The sequence below is a fragment of the Neolamprologus brichardi genome, chromosome 16 (assembly GCF_056152115.1).
Source record: "Neolamprologus brichardi isolate AB-2024 chromosome 16, ASM5615211v1, whole genome shotgun sequence".
Taxonomy (NCBI): domain Eukaryota; kingdom Metazoa; phylum Chordata; class Actinopteri; order Cichliformes; family Cichlidae; genus Neolamprologus; species Neolamprologus brichardi.
In genome coordinates, this window is record NC_142119.1 from 25,008,511 (window position 1) to 25,029,939 (window position 21,429).

At 40.2% G+C, this 21,429-nt stretch overlaps 1 protein-coding gene across 2 annotated transcripts in view; it reads right to left on the bottom strand.

Moving 5' to 3' along the window:
• Nucleotides 1–782: 782 nt before the first annotated feature.
• ubr3 (ubiquitin protein ligase E3 component n-recognin 3) overlaps nt 783–21,429 on the bottom strand; it is a 38,981-nt gene continuing 18,334 nt past the window's right edge. For both annotated transcript variants that reach the window (XM_087830184.1, XM_087830183.1), the window contains 15 exons: nt 16,419–16,568; nt 15,941–16,074; nt 15,387–15,497; nt 14,882–15,082; nt 14,209–14,345; nt 11,395–11,480; nt 7,879–7,984; nt 6,091–6,191; nt 4,958–5,082; nt 2,799–2,906; nt 2,451–2,576; nt 2,187–2,366; nt 1,687–1,896; nt 1,405–1,544; nt 783–1,230 (listed from right to left, as the gene is read on the bottom strand). In XM_087830184.1, the coding sequence (XP_087686310.1) occupies nt 1,113–1,230; nt 1,405–1,544; nt 1,687–1,896; nt 2,187–2,366; nt 2,451–2,576; nt 2,799–2,906; nt 4,958–5,082; nt 6,091–6,191; nt 7,879–7,984; nt 11,395–11,480; nt 14,209–14,345; nt 14,882–15,082; nt 15,387–15,497; nt 15,941–16,074; nt 16,419–16,568 (2,033 nt within the window). In that variant the 3' untranslated portion in view covers nt 783–1,112. The remainder of the gene's footprint in view (nt 1,231–1,404; nt 1,545–1,686; nt 1,897–2,186; nt 2,367–2,450; nt 2,577–2,798; nt 2,907–4,957; nt 5,083–6,090; nt 6,192–7,878; nt 7,985–11,394; nt 11,481–14,208; nt 14,346–14,881; nt 15,083–15,386; nt 15,498–15,940; nt 16,075–16,418; nt 16,569–21,429) is intronic.

Consider the following 21,429-nt stretch of genomic DNA (forward strand, 5'->3'; position numbering starts at 1 on the left):
TTTTTGCTCTTGCATGACACTCAGGACACCAGATGTGCAGTGAGATCACTTTGCCTTCCCTCAATGTTTAGACTTATATGTTTATACGGGGGTGGTGATGATGAGGCTTAAGACAGCTGAGTGCCTTAAAGGTGGAGTTTTGCGTTAAACAGTGTGAAAAGGCCAACGCTATGAAAAGTGTAGTGGGTGTAACTTGGTGACCGCACACCTCCTTAACCATTAAACTGAGTTTGAGTCAACATTCCCAGCCATCTACGGTAAACCCAAAACACAACCTTAGGAAAAAAAACAAAAACAAATTCTTCAAAGTTAAAATTAATTACTTGAACAATGAGCAGCAGCATTTATTTAAATATCTAAAACGTATTTCAGCAAAAACAAAAAAACCCAAAAAAAATTCCTGAGGATGGATTGCAACTAGACCCATAAAAGAAAGAGTCTTTGCTTGTTAGCAAAATAAACTCTAGTGTGTTGATGGGTGGACTTGTCCTGCCTCCTATCACATGTCAGCAGACAATGAGTGCACACTGCAGTAACATTGCTATACTTACCAGGAGCTTGAAACTCATGCCAGCACAGCAGAGCACATTTTGATAAATAATAGGGATATGTGTTTACATCAGAAATGGTGGTAAAGTAATCAAACTTTGCAGGGACAATTGGCAATTGATTTTTGTTTTGTTTTTTAAACCAAATAAACTGGAGAGACTTTAAAAGCCTGATCCAAACCAATTCGGTTTGTGGGCAAATTTGTGCTTTTTTTTTTTTTTTTAATCCCCCCCCCCCCCCCCCCCCCTTTTTCTTTTTTGTTTTTTTTACTTTAATCTCACCAAATTCTGTTTTTCCCTGTAGAAAAACCACACAATAAATCACTTGAACACACACACGTGTTAAATCTTTAGGCATGACTGTACACCAAACTTCACATAAACCAAGGCTGTGGCAGAAATAGCCCTCGCTGGATGTTTGTGTTTATCACAGCAAGAGTTTCCAAATATTTTGATCAAGGCAGACACATAAGCCAGAAGGAAAAAAAATCCCTAAAAAAAACAAAACTAAAAAAAAATCTTCTCCATCATGGGATGTGGTTTTTCAGTGGACTTTGGAAGATCTTAGAGTCCATTATAATGAGGCCCCCAACGCTTATTGATGTGATCAAACGTGTGTGAAACCCACTGTTGCTCCAACACTCGATACCGCTCCTCACATAAGTAGAGAGGCTTGCCACGACTGGAAACATGCCAGAGGGGTGAAAACAGGAGTGAGGGAAAAAAAAAAAAAGGGAACTACATTTAAATTCATACTAGAATCACACCAAGTGTTATAAGTGTACTTAAAGAGTTGCTCTAAAGACTCTATGCTATCTATTAACAAAAAAGTGTGACTGGGTGTTACGCGTCTTACCGTAAATCCCGATCTTCCTCTCCGTGCGCATCAAGGTAAACAGAGCCCCACAGACAGAAACGATGTCCACGGATGATGATGATGACTGAAGCATTTATCAGTAGAAAGATGCCTGTCGCAGCGCCACAATGTTGGGAGTGCTACAAAGTGACAAGTGTGGGGGGAAAAAAGGTTTGCTAAAAGCTGACGACTTCAACAAGCAGCTATGTCAATTCTGCATGCTGGGCCTCACAGAGAATGCTTTGAAGATGATAAAAATGGAACTAAAATGGGTAAACTCACCAATACACATTCACAGATACCCTGCTGCTTGCAGCACACGCCTTTGAGACAGACGAAAGCGCCGCAAACAAGGCAGAGTGCGGGGTCTTTTGGCACCTTTTTGCAGGCAGAGCAGGCCTTTCTGTGATAGTACTGGAAGATGATATTGTAGTTGTCAGGCAGCTGCAGGAGACGGGGCGCTGCCCACTGAGGATCGTGGACCAGCAAGGTCTGAGGAGGAGAAGACAGACACCCAGCAATGAACTGACTTTATCTCCTTACTACACTTTGACCCAAAGGAGGAGGCCACAAGACACGTGGTCAGCTAGACACACGTGAGAGGTACAACAAAGGCGAAAACTAAACTTTAAATACAGGAATCAGATCTGGGACATTAAGTTAAATTAAAATCCAAGTATTTCTTATAGAATATGTGAGTATTTTTTGATTGTCATTTTAAGAAACCTTTACTTGCTTTGCTTGACTGCACACTGTTAAAAATGAGAAGTTCATAAACATACCAGTGACTCGTCAGCATGTATCTGAGAGAGCCCTTTGACCTCAGCGCCCCACTGCGTCACCAAGTCAAAGGTGTTGACTGGCCACTCCAGACACGAGGCACTTTGCACGGTGTTGGCAGGCTGAGGGGCGGAGGGTAAAAGCCCTAAACATACAGCCAAGGATGCAAACTCCTCTTCCTCCTGTAAGAAGCCAAACCGCTTTGCCGTCAGTTAGACTGAAAAGGCAGTTTTAACATTTAGGATGACATTTATGATGAATCATACCAAGCAGCCGGTTAGGTTGTCTCCATACAGGTGATGCTGCAAAAGGCAGGAGAGGCGCAGGAAGGGCAGGCAGAACTGCTGCAGGCTGAATTCGATAGACTGTGGGGACCACACACTGGAGCTCAGCTGGAGAGGGAAACAGCAGTAACACCTGATCAATAATCAGCCTACAGCTCGCTGATAATACAGTGATGTATATCTCCCCTAGAGAGATCAGTAGAGATATTAAACACAGTCTCCCACGGTAATGGGCAATTTATTGTTAGAGGGAAAACGAAAGAGGCAGAGAGGAGAAAGAGTGTAATCCTGAAGGCAGTCACGCTCTAAGCAGTCATTTTAGTCCCTCACCATTGTTGCTTCTTCAGAGTTCACCTTGTAGACACTCTTGTCCTTCGAGAGCTCACTGATAACATGACTGAGCAGTGCTTCAAAAGACTTATCAGAATTTGCAGCGTTCTGTGGAAGAAAATAAAAATGCAGACAAACATTAAAAAGGCCAAAACTCTCAGTTTAATCGGACACATAAACCTCTTGGAGGATCAACAGATATAAGCTTTGATCTACTGGTGAACATTAACACAAATCTTCCTGCTGTTTTGATATTATTATGTCTCTCTCCGTGTTTGCTGGTGTCTTGTCTCCACGAACTTAAACCTATAAGAAGAAGCTTAGACGTTAATATCTATTGTACCATTCAGTACAAAACATCTGAAAATGTTTGATGAATTCAAGGAAAAGCTAAAAACAGGTGTTGGATCTTTAAGAGTCTCCAGGAGCTGGCCTAAACTGTTTTCCACACAGTGAGTAAATCAGGCTGGGAAGTTGTCCTTTCTCATGTGTACCAAGGAAGAGTTGGTAGCTTGAATCAAACTCACTCTGTGACTATAGTTCTTGTGTAAATCTAATTGAGCATTTCCAGTCATCAGAGGCATATCTGGACATCACAGAGAGGCTGTCAGGTTAAAGACTGTTTAATGACTGTATTGGAAACTTGTGTGATCATTTCTAAGAAAGTGAAGAGCTCAAATACATTAAAAGAAAAAACAAAACAAACCAAAACCCCTCCATCCATCTGTTCTGCTTATCCAATTCAGGGTTATGCTGGGATTGGAGGCTATCCCAGCTATGATGGGACGAGAGGCATAGTACATCATGAACATGTGTCCAATCTAACACAAAGACAGACCATGCTCTCTGGTTTGCTCCCAGACCACCGTGCCGGACATTTAAAAAACTGTTTTAAATTAGAAATGGCTGCTATTAAACCAGCATAATTCTCAATGTAAAAAAAAAATCCCTCTATATAATTCTAGCAAATTCTCCACAGTCCTTCTGTTGTGCATACAATGTGCTGCACTATAGAATATAATGACTCACACAGAATAATTCTTTAATATAACATCTGAGTAGCAGTAGAGACATTACTGAATGTGTGTTCTGATAAAAATTCAACCGGTTTGGCTCGTATGTTATACAGAGCAAAAGCTGCGAGCATTTATCAAGCTGAAGGTGGTGGAATATAAAACAGCCACCTTATCTCGTCTGCTGTCCTTTGTCATAGATTTATAGTGGAGGAATTTCAAGTCTACTGATTTCCTTCCTTAAGGCTGTGATATTTCTTCATGCTGCATCTTTTAAAAAAAATAAAAAATAAATTCAATTTAATTACAATAGCGTAGATGCTGTTCTCGTTGTAGATTTAAAAATGGAAGCCCGTGAATGCCCTCGCTCCACTGCTCGTGACTGTGTAGGGGGAAGATACAAATCCATACTTCCATTATGGATGACAACACCCCAAAGAGGAGGGTTTCGGCTATTCGTCTTTTGACATTCAAACCAGCCACTCACTAACACAATGGTAATAGACTGAAGACAGATTGCCAATTAATGCAGCACTCTGCAGCAACACCGCTTTTCCAGATAATGAAGATTGATACTGTCGATTGTGGAATTCACATAATTGAAACTGCAGGGCCTAAAACAGCTGAACAGCGACTCACACGCAATGATTTACAGTGCTGGAAGCTGGTGCTCGCAAACAATCAGGATTCTAGTCGTTCAACAAGTAGAAGATGTCATTTGGACCCAATGTGTTAAGCCTCGGAAAACCACAAAACAGTGACAACAGTTTCAGCAGCACTTTAAGGTTTGTTAAGTCATTAGTGCTCGTCATTATCTATGCAGTACGACCATCTATTTGTGGCCTAAAGTCTGACATAATGACTGCCGATTCACCGACTAGAGAGGAGGAGGCGAACTGCAGGAGAGGCAAAGGAGAAAGGGGGGAAAAAAACAAAGCAAACAAAGAAATTCAAGTAAAAGGCCAAAAATAAACACAATGCCATAGAATAAATATCAATACAAAATAAGAAATGGGCAGTGTACTGCATCACTAGCAGAAAGGTCACAAACTCAAGTAGTTCTGTCTCCCCTGCAGCCACCACTCTGTGCGAAGGAGAGGGGGGAAACAGAAAAGTACGACGACACTAATGCGATTTCATTTTTACCTTCTTGAGTGCTCCAGATGTGCTCCAGGCCTGCCTTTCCTCTGAGCTGAACTTTGTTGACAGTGCAGCCAGAGCCTGAGTGAACTGCAGGTTGTACAACATCTTCACCACGCAGGTAAAGTGCTCTACAAAAAAGGGGAAAAAAAGGACAAAAGGTGACACTGTGAGCATTGTGCCACTTTGAATTCATGAAGATCTTCTCTCGTCAAACACACTCGCTGGAGGAGGACGGCTGTTATTCACAGGGGCATTGTGTTGCAAAGCAATTAGCAGAGTGTTTCAGTTGGAAAATGTAGCCTGAAAGGTATTTAACTTGGTGACTGAAAAGAGCAACAAAGAGTGCAATTTGTTTTCTGCAGAAAAAGGGGTTGCTGACAGCTTCTGTCCTGGTCACTGTAACAAGTGTCACTACACACAATTATGCATAGAATTTTAAAAACTGGGCTTTTCCCATTATAGGAATCACATGCAGAGGACCTCTCGGAGACAGAAAATGTCTTGCTCTTTCCATTTCCCATAAAGTAATCCACCTGAAAATGCATGTGCATGTTAATTCACGAGCATCTCTCACCACTCTAAAATTAAAATGTATATTCTCCATCTTCCAGAACATTGTAATAATCATTATATATCTTCAGTTCTCAGTGGTGTGCCATGTGCTACTAAGTGGCACCATCTCGAGACTAATATGGTAATCCTTAAAACAAAAATATATCTAACATACATCCAATTAACTAAAATGCAGCCATTTCCACTTATAAGCTATTCCTTCTGTTAAATCTGCCTTGTTCATGTTCCAAAACTCACTAATGATTCCTGCTACATGTCAAGCTAACATGACCATTAATCATCTCTAAGGTGGCTCTTCACAGTTTAGAAGTAAGATGGGGCAGATGCAGAAATGAAGGGCACCACAAAGGAGGTGAGAGCACTCCCATAGTCAGGGTCACGTCTTCCCGATCCCCCCCACACACAGCCAAAGCAGCAACAGCAGCCGAGATAAGACATGCAAAATGCTTCTCATTTTCTCCTCAGCCTGGATTACGACTGATAATGGGGCTGCCCTTGTGGTACATCCACTGAGAAAGCCCCTGCTGCCTTGTAGTGCCATGATGCAGAGAGAGTTACTGTACCTTTACGCAGAGGCTGGGGCATCGTTAACACAAAAATAATCAGGAGCGACGGGACGTCTCGAAACAGCATGGGTACCTCAGGCCTCTCTTCATCAAAGGAACTGCCAAAAAAAAAAAAAGAGAGAGCTTAAGTTTAACCTCAAGTCAAATATCTGGGAAACCCCGGAAAGCACATACTGGACAAAGCACAAGTATCCCTTCATCAAATTAAAAAGAAATGCCAAATTTATGCAAACGGATTAGCTGTAGCAGTTCTGCATGCGTCTTTCAGACATATACAATAATAAAACCTGTCACTTCTTGTTGATTGACCTTTGTGTATAGCTACCTGTATATACAAGACAGCTGGACTCTTTTTCAAACACTTTAAATGATAAAGCAGATGTCAGAATTGTTAGTTTTACAATTAAAAGTGGAGATGAGCTTGATTTGTGCTTACGGAGGTTTCTAAGCTTCGACAGTGAAATATATTTCAAGACCAACCTGTGGCAGAAATATCATGCAAATTTTAGACCTTCTCTGCCTGTAAACATCCTGCCATATTTTAATAAAGTAATAAGGAACATCTCTGTGTAATGTCTATGTCTGACTTGCAAAAAGCCATCTATATAAGCAGGTAGATAAGGGAAGCAATGTTATTTATTGAATATGTGGAAAGGACTTTAAAAGGTATGAGAACAAAGGTCCTGCTGTGTAAATGTGCTGAATTAATACAAGGCTTGAAAAGGCGTTCCTTGTATCTTTAATGCAACCTTAGTTACATATTCAATTTGTGTGCCATGACATCTCCATTTAAATATCTTTTGTTCTGTTGACAATTTAGCGAGGTCCCCATCTCCGCTCTACCCTTGAAAGGCCTTGAGGGTTTTGCACTAGAGGAACTGCACTTAAAGAATAATACCTTCCATTACCAAACCACTCGCCAGTTAATTCCTTTGTGCACTTGAAGAAAGCCTTAGAAAAGAGAGCTTTCAACCTTCCGTCCCTTCGAACAAATTTTACTGGAATACTCTTGTTTAATCATAAACAATAAGGTGAGAGAAATGTTTTGCATCTATGTAGAAACATCTCTCTCTGCCCTATATAACCAACTATATTGGGTTTACTGCCTAAGGGTGTCAATGACACTGCTCCTCCCAAAACCCTAACAAAGTATTTTTAAACGGCAAATGGGTCCACTGAGAGTGCTGTATGGCTGCGAGCACTTAACAGTAACAGGTGTAAAAGCTGTCTTACAACACTAACAGGGAGGAAAGGTTGCAGAGACTTGTACTGTATTGTTTAATGTTTGGAAGCACTTAAATTTATTTCTTTTTTTACAGCATGCAAGAAAATTCATATTTTTAAGATGTTCAAATGTAAAGTAGTCCTCAAGGCAGAGAAAGACGTGCGTGAATGAGTGCAAAGCTAGGTGGAGAGCTGAAAGGCGAGGCGCGCTGCTGGTGTGATGGCGTTGTTTCTCAGTACAGTGAATTCGAAAGGGTCGTTTCGCTCTCTGTGGAGTGCCCGGTAATTTGCTAGATGTACCAATTATTGGTATCTATGGAAACCAAGCATGGTCCCTTTTCTGTTTTTAGCACCTCTTTGTGTGGAGGAAAAGCGGCTGGGGGCAGGAGGAAATGGTGGTGTTTAGAGAGAGGACAAAGTGGCACTCTGATTGTATGTTTATGTCGATGGGTGGGGGCAGAGCTGTGTGAGAACCAGTAAAGCCTAGAAGGTATGAGCAACATATGAAAAGATTTATAGATTTCCTATTAGCAGAGGTACTTAAGGCTTTACGCCACTCACTCTGCCTCTTTAATTTGTACAATCTGAGTCAACTTCGTCCAGGGGTTGTAGGCTGAATCGATGCTGTACAGACGCATGTGCATGGCCAACACGTGAAACAGCTGATCTGAAAGAGGCAAAGACAAAACACACCATTATTATGAGGTTCATCTCTGTGTCTATTGTCACGGCAGTGTTTAACGTAGCTCAAACGATGAAAGCACTTGACTCAGGCTGACTGTAGGCTAATGCTCGGCTCAGATAAAACCAGGCCAGGCCAGATGGACTCACTCTATTTCGATAGCCTTGAGCAAACTCTTCAGTCGGGCTGCACCTGTTCGATGTGAAACTAATGGAACATGAAGACAGACCTCCTGTGCACACAGTTTTGCATGTTTATACGCATGCTTTAATAGCAGGACACCTCAGAGCCTCAACTGTCTTTGTCTGGACTCCTTTCGAGTGCCAAAATGTATGCCGAGACACAAAAAGCAGGGAACTGTCCGACTATTTAGAATTTAGTTATAATGTTTCAAAGTGGAGTACTGGCACAAATTAATCACGCTTTCTTAAATCTAACCTCAACCTCAAAATTAAATTATGCTAGTTCCAATAAACCACCAAGTTTTATATAGTCTCACTGTGAGGTACAGACATATATGCAACATATTTCTGTTTAACATTTCTAATGACCAACATGAATCTTGTTGGATTCTGGCTGACAATGAATTATCACGCTGTAATGCAGCAAAGTGCTTCAAATAATCACCACTGCAAATTTGACTTTTGTGCGTGCCACCTATACTTGGAGCAACACTGCCCCCCACAGGTAAAAAACAGGCACAGCATAAAAAAAGCAAAGAGTCTTTCAGTTCTCAATTGAAAACCATTTGTCTTCACTAGAGCCCATTTCCTCTCATCCCTCACCACCACTCACCTCTTACCAGGAATTAACCCGGCATAGGAAAGAAATGGAGGAAAGATGTCTCCAATAACGATTGTTGTTTCTTATGCTAGATCACAGAAATTAAAATCCCATATACTAATGTAATTAAAACTGCGGTGCTCCATCAGCAAGTCTTCTTGTCTCTCACTCCTAACCCTTTATTCAATCTGATCAACCCTACTCCCCACCTTCATTTTGATTTCCCCCATTTTCCGTGAATGATAATAAGTACTGAGTTTTGGCTTTAAAGCCAGAGTACCCGGAGAGAACCGGGATGCTGAAATGGAAAAGCAGTTAAGGAGATGGGCAGACGGATGGACAGTGGGTAAACCCTTAAAACCAAAGCCGGAAACCAAAGCAGCTAAAATCCAGTCAGACATGAGATTTATTAAACCATAACCACGTTTTGAAAAAGATCTTTAAAACTGTCAGCACAGACTTCCACTGAGGGAATATTGCTGAATACTCACATCTCACTGCACAGTGGTCTTCATGTAAAAAAAAATAAAAAAAAAAAATCACATCAGCCACACACAATCAAAGAACACAAATATCACCGCTGACACTCACCGTGTACTAGAAGACCAACAACTGAGGTCAGCACGTGTCGCCTTTAATGTCGCTGCACAGTAGGAGCCATGTAGTCCCCAAGATTAATTCAAATGTTTGCAGTTTAATAAACCCAGAACTGATGCCACTTTCAAGCCTGGACTTTGCAGATTTGATTTAGCTCATCTCAGGGGAATTGAAGAGCGCTTGCTTCTGTGGTCAATCGTATCCTCGTCATTTGAAAAGACCAAACGCCTACTGGGAAACAAGCTTAGGAAAACCCCCATGGGCTCTCACAGTTAGCTGACGTCGGCTGTTTTCCCTTTAAATCCATTTCCCTAAGAAGAATGAGCACTAATGTACTGCAACTGAGTAAATTTGGCTGTCAGCATGGCTACATGGTTAATGTAGCTCAAAAATGGCAAACCTCTGGTGTGAAATCTCTTTTCAGCCACTCAGGGATGACAGGCCGTTTCACTGCAGCAGTCGCAACTTTGACAGAACAATTAAACAAATGGAGAATGGCGTGTAGGCTACACGACAACCTTAACTCTCTCCAGACTCACCATTCACACTTCCTATTGCAATAATCCATCCTTTATTCGTTTATATTTTACAACTGATTACATCTGAGATTAATTTATCTTCTAAGAACTGATAATTCAATGCAATGTTCTGATTTTCCTTTGAGATTCAGCTAAGATCACAGTTTTCCTCCTGCCCTAGACATATGCCCTTGTCAGCTGTGACACAATCAACTAAGTCAGCACTTGACCCATTTGTCAGCTTCATTTACCCCGACTGCTCCAACTGCTCACCTGGGACACCATCTATCCTTTCCTGCCATTTCTAATCGACCCTTTGTTGTTGGGTTGTTTTTTTCCCCCCTCAGCAATAGAAGTCAAATCCAAGAATGGGTTTGACTGCAAGTCAGACAATTCATTACATACCAGCTGATATAGGAGAATAGGATACATCCACCTGTAGTAACACGTCACTGTAACTGATATTAAACCTAAAAACACATTTCAGAATCGGTTATTGCGCCACCAAAGATTTACATTTTATTCTTTACCTGCACCAACTTTGTCTTACACTGTAAACACGACATATGAGACAATTTTCCAAAAACTACATTAAGCTCATCAACTGATTTTCGTTAGAGGGGGTTTAAAAGAAAAAAAAGCAAAATGTGTAAAAATAACTGCATTCCTAAACAGTTAATACAACACTCTTCTGAAACTCATTAAGTTAAAGGCGAATGTCTGCACATCAATCGTCTGCTTCAACAACTGTTTGATATGATATTGTAGTTTGTATCATGGTTTCTGTGTCAGTTTCAGAAATAAAAGTATATACGTGATCATTACTGGGGAAAATGAACTGTTAACATAGACGTATAGGCTAAATCTGATAATAAAAACGTGATGAAGCATTAAACTACACAAAAAAGTTATGTATACTGTTCCTTGGAATACAGCCATTATCGTTTGTTGTATTGGCCTTGGTTCACCCAGGAGTAGTCTGCTTTCAGTGATAGGGTGTTTTTGCTATCCAGTGTGTGTAATAAAAAAATCCCCTTACCTGAGAACTTTTGGTTAGACTGTGGTTTTAACTTTCATGTCATGCTTTAGAGGAGATTCAACCAGCCTGGGGACCATTTTTGAACATTTTTGGACCCTCAGATCTAACAGAAATACTTGTTTGTTGTGACCCATGTCATTTTGGCTTCATTCTATCCTTTTAATTGATTTGTTTTTGAACTTTTTTGATGTTGTGGCCCTTTTTTTTCTGAGAAAACATTTTGTTATAAACACACGTCTTTCTGTATGTTTGATAGGAGACACAGATTGTTAATATTAAAATAAATCAAGATATATTTTTTTGAATTGTTCCTTTGAATTTCATTAACTTGTAATTCTTTTAACATTTAAAAGAGGCAGTAGTATCAAGCCACAAGTGTCACACATGGTATGGAATATAGGATCCAATACAATGATAAAAATATAAAAATAAGAGCAAGTGAGGGAGAAGCTACTCACTGAGACATGAGCGTTTCGCAGCTGCACTGGCTCCTCCAGAACACAAGTTTCCTCCTCGATGCACAAGTTCCAACTCCAGGTTTGTCCTGAGGTGACAGAGACATGAGCATTAGCAGACAGGAGGTACACATATTAGACAATTCAGCTGGTACACATGTGAAACACACTAGACATGCACAAAAATACATATACATCTCCCTTGCACATATTCAGGTGAAAGTCTAAGATTCAAAATCTCCTTTTAAACAGAGACTGAACCAAGTTGGCAGCAGACATAAATGTACTATACTGTATACATATACCAGAGCTAAAGCAGATTTCTTTAGTGTTAAGACTCAATTAAACATTATAAAAAGCACCATTTACAAGTTTGCATCAATACGATAGAAGAGGTTTCCAGGCTCGTCTACACAGCTGGCTCTGTTCTTCGAGCAGCAGCATCAACAGCATCATAGCTTACATGGATCATCCATTTAAGAATATTTGACTTTTGACCTAGCAAACTTATTTCATGTGAAATGCATGTTTATTAATAGGTGTTAATATTGCCCAATTGTATAAACTGAGACATTTGCCCCTTAAGAAGAAAAAAAAAAAAGCCAACTTCCTTACAGGACAACAGCAGAGAGCACAGATGTCTGTGAGGGAAGGTGTGTGTGTGTGTGTGTGTGTGTGTGTGTGTGTGTGTGTGTGTGTGTGTGTGTGTGTGTGTATATTGGCATAAATGGCTGAGGATCAACATATTCAGCTTTTGGTTACATGCCCTGGCTCTTTTACCAATTTGATTAGGAAGATGAAGGATGCTGCCTAGTCACGCTATTTAATGCGTCTGTTTTGCAGCAGCAATTCCATATCAAATAAGTGACAGTTTTCCAAGACTGATTTTGCACAAGCTAAACCATTAGCATAAAAGCCTTTCCGAATACAGTTCGTGCATAATCCCCAATACGGATTTCTCATGCATATCGACACATTTTTCCTTCTGAATTTTAATTCATGCTATTTCACACAGAGAACTAAAACACTGAAAAAAAAAATAGGTAAAAAGTACATTGATGGTAAAAACAGATAGGCATCGCTAAAATAAGACTGATCTGGGCCTGTTTTCAGCCTATCACTGGCCATTTCTTCCTGTGGGCCAATGAGGAGGGGGGCAAATCCTCGGGTTTCCTGGGAGAAAAAGCAATTTCACTTAGATAATGCAGCCACGGTGAAGCTCCATCTGGCTTTTGCTGATAAGAGCACCCCTGTGACAGAGGAATTTTCCACTCCTCAGGCAATTTGCGCTGTTCATTGAACTTCAGAGAGCCAACAGGCACCCAGACACACTCAAGGGATCATTCTGTTCAGGGCGGAGGGCTGAGGGAACCACAGCATTGGGTGGGCAAAAGGCCTCGGTGGTTACGCTTCAAAAAGGGCAAAGTTTTTGGAATGGGAGTGGGGTGGAGTCAGAGACCCCAAGGTGAACTGGAGGGCAGTCATTTCTCTTACCTGTGACCAGTCTGCTAAGAACATACAAAAAACCCAGAGAAAGGACTGTGTAATTTTGACTTTTCAGCCATTCCAGTATATTTTGTGGCTAATGATTGATGCAATTAATACTGCACACTGCTAGTTAATCCCAAGACAAGCAGAAAAGAGACTGTGATTTGGCGAGCTTGCCATAACTTGGTGAGAAGAAACACCTGAAAGATGCATTCAGAGTGTGTAATCACTGTATTCTCAATCAGACATAATCAGTAGGAAGGGAGTAAGAGTGAGTATTATTTTACTGCAGACTATCGTGACAAAGCTGCTTATACTGGTTTGGAAAACACTTTTAAGACCAATAATGAGAAGCACAAAGAGAAACAACTCAAGTAACTATGCATTTCGGTTCAAATTTTTTGCTGTACAACTTATAAACTCCAGTACTGAATTTCAGTATCAGTTATTCAGAAGCCTTTCAGGAGTAAAAAACTAGAGAAGACTTTGTTCACACTAAAGAGAGGATTCTACTGTCTGTTTGCATGAAGGATCATTGCTATTCAAGTTGAAGATCTGACATTAACCGACAAAAGAAAGAGCAGAAAGGTATCTTAAGCGCTGCAGCCAACAGTCAGCGGTGTGTTCAAGTGTGTAAAACTGTGTGAGTTTGTGGAGAAAGAGGAGCTCCATGAAGGAATGCAGTGAATCAAAAAGAATCCATAAAGGCTAGAAGGACACCATATACACCTTTTAAAAAAAAAAAAAAAAAAAAAAAAAAAGTATTCAGGGTGGCAAGTATTCCTCTATACAGCGAAAAACTGCTCAGCGATTGAAGGGCTGAGTTCTAACAAAGCTCCTTATACTCAAGTGCAATCTGCCATAAGGTAAAAGGTCTGTTTGATGTAGACAAACGGGTTCAGAAGAATTCTGTTTATTAATGTCACACAGAACAAAAATGTAACAAGACACAATCACAGTCACTTGTAAACTGAATACTCTCATGCAGCATCCTTTAAGACTGGAAAGCAGGTTAAAGAGACTACTAGTTCACAAACAACAGAAGTTAAGCTAATGCTTCTGATCTGAATGAAAGTGGGCTGTATCATTTTCCACAAAAAAGCAACTAGTTTAACAGATTATCATCTTATCCCTTCCACAGCTCCAAGCCCCTATTTCCCCTAATTTCTGAATTTATTAATCACATTTGACCTTTCCCTGTATTTTTGCTCTGAACGTTTCCAAAAATGGAGGTTTTTCCAATGCACAGTCACAGAGGAGTTATTAATGTTAAAATCCTGGAAAATAAGTAGTGTTAAATTTTAAATCCCACTATAACTTGGTTCTTACCTTGCCACTGAATACATGAAGAGGAAATCATTGTCAGGGGAGCCAGGGTTCCTGCCATAGTCCATGTACTTCTTCTGGGTGGTGTTCTTGATGTCTTTGATTACTAACTCCATCTCTTTACTCAAATTAGACTCCGTCTGGAGATTAAGACCAAAAACAACAATAAGTCAAAGTACCGATTAACCTAAAGCAGTGGTTACAAACTCATTTTGCATCATGGGCCACATACAGCCCACTTTGATCTCAAGTGGGCTGGACTAGTGAAACTACATGATAAATGGGACAAATGCACTGCAAAGATTCAAAGAAAATGTCCATTTGCTTGTATTTAATTATTTATTTTTTTGGTAATAACAAATTGGGCAGATATTTCAAGTCTATTTGTGGTAATCTGAAAGCTGAAAATGTCTGGTGCACAGGTCACGTGCAAACAAAAAGTTGAAAAAGACAATAAAACACTGGCATTTTTTAGAGTTAAAATGGCATCAATCTAGCTTTAGCAAAAAAAAAGGAGAGAACAGTCTATGAAAAAGAACCGCCCTGTTTCAATCTCCATCAACGCTACAATCTAAAGTACTGTTTTCAGTCATTAATATCACTGCCAATGTGGCCACTAGCTAAATGCAGAGTATAGATTTTAAGACATGCCGTCTGGTTTAATCATCAAACTTACTGGGAACAGGCCAGGTTTCTCCTGAAGTTCTTCCACCTCCTTTACGAGCACAGACGTCTTCTTGTTTGTGGGTGTGTGCCAGGTACCGGCTTCGGTGCCCCTCCCAGGGCGACAGGGGAGGACACTATTGGCAAACTGTCGACACAACGGGCATGTAAACTCGCCCTTGTCAACAGAGAAACCCTGGAGGACCTGGTCATTCTGGGAGTGCAGAAAAAAAACAAACAAACAAAAAAAAATAAATCATCAAATGTGACTTACAGTATAGAATCTAAACTCAATAGTTAAGAGCATTTTCAGCTGAAAGGTCTAAACATATAAGGCTCTAGCTCCAAACATCATCATATAATTTTAATTTCCAATTAAACATGGTTTAAAAAAAAAAAATCAGACAAATAGGAAACAGAGACTCTTGATCTTGGTCTGAATGATTAATCAACTGACATAGTTGACCAATAAAGCATTAAAGCAAACAATTATTCCATGAGGTCAGGCTTATCCTCACCCTCAGAGACTCCATGTAGGACTTATGGCAATCTATATGCAAAGTGTGTCCACAGGTCTGGACATAGACGCCACCATCCCAACCTATTGACACTGACTGCAGACAAGAACTCTGCAGAAATCATAAGAGAAAAAAAAACAGTATGCAAATACATCTTCAGGCTCCTGTCTTTCAGGAAAATGTATTTTATTTTAAGGTGCTGAGAAGTTTAACAAACTGAATAAAACAAATGTAAATAAGTTTGTGTTACTTAGTTTTTATGAAGCAAATGGTCATCTTTGGATTTATTATATTCAATACTCAGAGTGATCACTGTTTAGAGAATAACACACATAATGTCACAGAGGCCTATAAATAACATTTTAGACAAATTTAAGCTTACAGCTTCAACACCTAAGAACAGGTGTAGATTCTCACTTTAGTGACATACATTTAAAATAGATCTCAGTAAGAGGCTATTTTAAGATTTAAGATAAATCCATATCCACAATAGTGATCTGTGACTTTTTTAATCTTTTGTGTATAGGCATCAGTATTTTCTATGAATCACGTACATCTTTGAAGAACTGTTGCATGAGTGTGAGCCTGACATCATTAGCTGCACCGCACGTGTCTGCTGGGTAAACGTGTTCCTCGTCGCTCGTCGGCAGATTTTTAGGCTCCGTGCTTTTGCAGCGGTGCCCGAGCACTACAACACAGAAACAACCATCAGCCACAATGATTTTAAGTTAATATGATGAACATTTCATGAATAAGACATAACATGTGGGATGAGATGTTCCAGTGAGAAAAGTTGCACTCTGTGGCAGTGGGCAGACATTATCCAGGCTGCTAACTAGGATTATTCACAATAATTTGTCAATTATTTTTCAAACCAATAAATTATTATTTAGACTTTTACACTTAAGACTGGTGTCCAGTCACTGAAGACAGTAATGATATAGGTGATCCACTGATGGTCACTGACAGCAAATTTAGTTTCAAGGTCAGGAGCTTCATGTTGGAAGATGTAATTGCTGGCAAATGAATTACCTGAAGAGGCTTGGAGGAGAACTACTAGGCCAGTGGGTCGGTCCTCAGTGGAAGGTCCACTCTGGCCACAGATGACGCAGTCATAAAGGATCTCAGACTCCATCACTTCAGATGCTCCTAAGTCCATGGCTGCTTCAGTGTCAGGGGATTCTGCCACAATAAAGACAAAAAGACAAACATTTCATGCAAAATTTAACGTAACAGTGTTGAAAAAAGTATATTGATAAAAAAATATATATAAATACACAAATTGAAACGAACAATGACTAAAAACTATAAAAAGAAATTCTGGGAACATTCAGAATATAAAAAAAACACTTGAAGGTAATGATTCCTGAAAGGTTTCTCTTTGCATAGACCAGAAATCAAATCAACAGTTTAATAGTTTAATAAAGCGAGGTCACCGCAAGCCACTCAGGTAGAAAAAAAAAAAAACTCTATTAAGCAACATTACTCTTCCAGTAAAGAGTAAAAATTTTAATTTCACTTCCTAGTACTGGAATGTAAAACAACAAAAGCTCAGAAAGGAAACAGGGTGATAAAATTTGTACACTGGGCTCCAAAACAAAATTAAAAAAATAAAAATAAAAAAATCAAATCACATTTAAAAATACTGGCAACCATTGATGCTACCCCTCAGCCTCCTAGTAGATATACCTATGGTACTGATTTCAAAATCCTATGTCATCTTGTTCTCAACCATATTCACAAGATTTTCAGAAAACTTACTCTGACCTTGAGACCTGCTCACTGAGATTTGAACTATGTTGCCTCATTCTCGAGCTATCACATACACAAAATTAGGTGTCCACGCCGTCCACTTGTCCGGTGGAGCGACGACAATACTCAGCCTTTTATGACTGAAGTGTAAAAACTTTATTCCTATCCCAATAAACTATCACAGTAAAAAAAAATATAAACGAAAAAAAAAAAGTATGCTGGTTTTAAATAATTTAAAAAAAGAAGACATGTTTGACCATGTCAGTGCCTTTGTCAAGGATCATTTGGTTGTATCCCTTCCACAGATCCAAAGCGTGATCTATCAGAGCAAAAAAACTTCGCAAGATAAAGTAGTACCACTATCTAGTAGTGTCTCTAAACCTCATTCTGTAAGGGAAAACAAGGCCAAATGCTTGGAGTGGCCTGGACAATTTGACTACACCCTCCAGAGGAGAAGTACCTCTTGATTTTTTAAGAGGCCTAACATACCTTCTGGTTTTCATCTCTGTGGAAAAGGATTCACACTACAGCAGGATAATGAACTCAAACACATAAAGGCTTCACAAAAACTACTTGAAAACCAAAGAAGACCGAGAAGTGCTGCTGACTATCCTTCACAATCTCCCACCTCAGTCTCATTGAACATTTATTTGACACTCAAAGACAAAAAGGTCTGACATACAAAGAAGCTTTCTGGAGTATTATCAGATGACACTGGGATGGCATGCTAGCTTGTGAGTGCTGGAAGGAAAGCAAAAAGTGAAACCCATGATATGACTCTCATTCTGATATTACTTGTAATGGAAACATCTGTACTGATTTCAATAAAAGCATGTCCCTCAGTGCTCTTCCTGCATACACACTGGGGTTTTAAAAATACTGGGAACTAAAATGGGATTTGTTGTCAGTCTGGCACAGTGCTAGAAATTACTTACTGATGTGAAATTCATTTTAAATGTTAAAAACTGTGTCCAATTTGAGCAATAAACATCGCGGAAATGTCGAGCTGTGTTACAAATTGATTTATTGCTTTTTGGGAAAACGTGTTCGCAGGAGAGGTCACCGTGTTCCTGAGGAAATGAAAGTTGTTTGCATTAGATGTCAGTGCTACAGTTGTACCCTCAGGCCATCTGAGTACATAGAGCCATAAACGTACGTGCATGTGTACACACAGACACGCACAAAAAGCAAGACAGCTAGCACACCAGCAACAGCATTCATTTGTGGCACCCTCCTAAAAATATTGCATGTTAAGGTTGGCGCCTAGTTCTTAGAAAAGGTTAGACTCAAACTATAAAATAGACCCCAAATCAAAAACCATGACAGCTAAACCACTGCAACATCCATCCATCCATTTCCTCTCCTTATCCAATTTAAGGTTGCGGAAGGGGGAGCAGGAGTCTACCCCAGCTGGCATAGGGCGAGAGGCAGGGTACACCTCAGATAGGTCGCCAGTCTATCACCGGGCCAACTCAGAGGGACAGGCAACCATAAGCAACCATCAGATTCAAAACTATGGCCAACTCATATCCTCCAATTAACTTCATGCCAGGTACAGTGGGGCAAAAAAGTATTTAGTCAGCCACCGATTGTGCAAGTTCCCCCACTTAAAATGATGACAGAGGTCAGTAATTTGCACCAGAGGTACACTTCAACTGTGAGAGACAGAATGTGAAAAAAAAATCCATGAATTCACATGGTAGGATTTGTAAAGAATTTATTCGTAAATCAGGGTGGAAAATAAGTATTTGGTCAATAACAAAAATACAACTCAATACTTTGTAACATAACCTTTGTTGGCAATAACAGAGGTCAAACGTTTACTATAGGTCTTTACCAGGTTTGCACACACAGTAGCTGGTATTTTGGCCCATTCCTCCATGCAGATCTTCTCAAGAGCAGTGTGTTTTGGATCATTGTCATGTTGGAAGACCCAGCCTCGTTTCATCTTCAAAGTTCTCACTGATGGAAGGAGGTTTTGGCTCAAAATCTCACGATACTTGGCCCCATTCATTCTGTCCTTAACACGGATCAGTCGTCCTGTCCCCTTGGCAGAAAAACAGCCCCATAGCATGATGTTTCCACCCCCATGCTTCACAGTAGGTTTGGTGTTCTTGGGATGCAACTCAGTATTCTTCTTCCTCCAAACACGACGAGTTGAGTTTATACCAAAAAGTTCTACTTTGGTTTCATCTGACCACATGACATTCTCCCAATCCTCTGCTGTATCATCCATGTGCTCTCTGGCAAACTTCAGACGGGCCTGGACATGCACTGGCTTCAGCAGCGGAACACGTCTGGCACTGCGGGATTTGATTCCCTGCCGTTGTAGTGTGTTACTGATGGTGACCTTTGTTACTTTGGTCCCAGCTCTCTGCAGGTCATTCACCAGGTCCCCCCGTGTGGTTCTGGGATCTTTGCTCACCGTTCTCATGATCATTTTGACCCCACGGGATGAGATCTTGCGTGGAGCCCCAGATCGAGGGAGATTATCAGTGGTCTTGTATGTCTTCCATTTTCTGATGATTGCTCCCACAGTTGATTTTTTCACACCAAGCTGCTTGCCTATTGTAGATTCACTCTTCCCAGTCTGGTGCAGGTCTACAATTCTTTTCCTGGTGTCCTTCGAAAGCTCTTTGGTCTTGGCCATGGCGGAGTTTGGAGTCTGACTGGTTGAGGCTGTGGACAGGTGTCTTTTATACAGATGATGAGGTCAAACAGGTGCCATTCATACAGGTAACGAGTGGGGGACAGAAAAGCTTCTTACAGAAGACGTTACAGGTCTGTGAGAGCCAGGGATTTTCCTTGTTTGAGGTGACCAAATACTTATTTTCCACCCTGATTTACGAATAAATTCTTTACAAATCCTACCATGTGAATTCATGGATTTTTTTTTCACATTCTGTCTCTCACAGTTGAAGTGTACCTCTGGTGCAAATTACTGACCTCTGTCATCATTTTAAGTGGGGGAACTTGCACAATCGGTGGCTGACTAAATACTTTTTTGCCCCACTGTATGTCTTTGAACTGGGAGAGGAAGCAGGACAACATGGAGAGAACCAGACACTTAAAACCCCATGACCATCTTGCTGTGAGGCAATGGTGCTAACGGCCCCATCACTGTGCTGCCGTCCTACTGCAACATATTACTAAAATAATCCTAGTTAACAAACTATCTTAATAACATCTACATAGAATTGCATCCATTTGGCTTAATTAAAGATTGCATCTTTGATAATCCTGCTTCCAGCAATACAGAAGAGGAAACATGAATTTGATGTGTGGTGAATTAAAACGTAACATTTAAAATTTCAACTGCAAATTTTTCCCAAAAAAACAGCACTAAGTTGACTCTGAATGATCCAGAGTATTTCTGGTACAGATACAGCATTTCACAGACGGGTCTGTTTAACAGAGTAAGGAGGAGACTGAATAAACAATAATCATAATAATAACAATAATAATTTTTCTTTGTGCTGATATTGTCACCAACATAATGGAAATACTCATGTTATGTTGTGAAAATCCAGCACTGAGACTGCAGCTGGTGTTCTGGCTCGGCAGTGAGTGCTTAGAAAGACATCAGAACAGTCCTTCTGAACACACCGGCCATTATTCATTTGCTAACCATGCTGTGTCAGAGGGGGGCCCTGGGAGTCCAGTCTACCATTAGTGCTTTGATCTTATGTGCCCTCACAGCCAGCAGCCACCCACACTCCCACAGGATCACCCTACTCGCAATTTCTCCTGAAAGGCCTGCAGAGACTCTCGTACGCACGGGCTCGGCCCACTGTCACCTTGCCCCAGTGAAAAACATACAGCAATGATGAGTTTATTTTAGCTAACAGTGCTTCAAGGGCTACAGTGGCAAAATGTCCTTGAAACAGAAAGTGGTAATATGTGTTTTATGATTTTTAAAAGGTCTTTCCCTCCTGCAGTACTGCGCAAAAATATAAGAAATTAAGGGTAAAATAAGGACGTTTAAAAAAAAAATATGCAATGAATCGTTTTCTTATTTACTAATAACTTCTGACAAAGTACAGCAGACAATACTAATCAATACTTCACATTTTTCACAGTTTAAGTACTTGAAGATGATGGTTGATCCAAGCGTCGTGGAAAACTTGCTACAGCTTATCTATGGATTTATTCTGTCTTTGCTGCTTTTAATTCTAGATTGACTAACTTAGATCCTTAATATCTAATTCATAAATTCTGTATTGATTATTAATTTAGAATCAATTAATAGTACAGTATTATTTACACTGTAGTTTGTGGTGTGTTTTTAGGT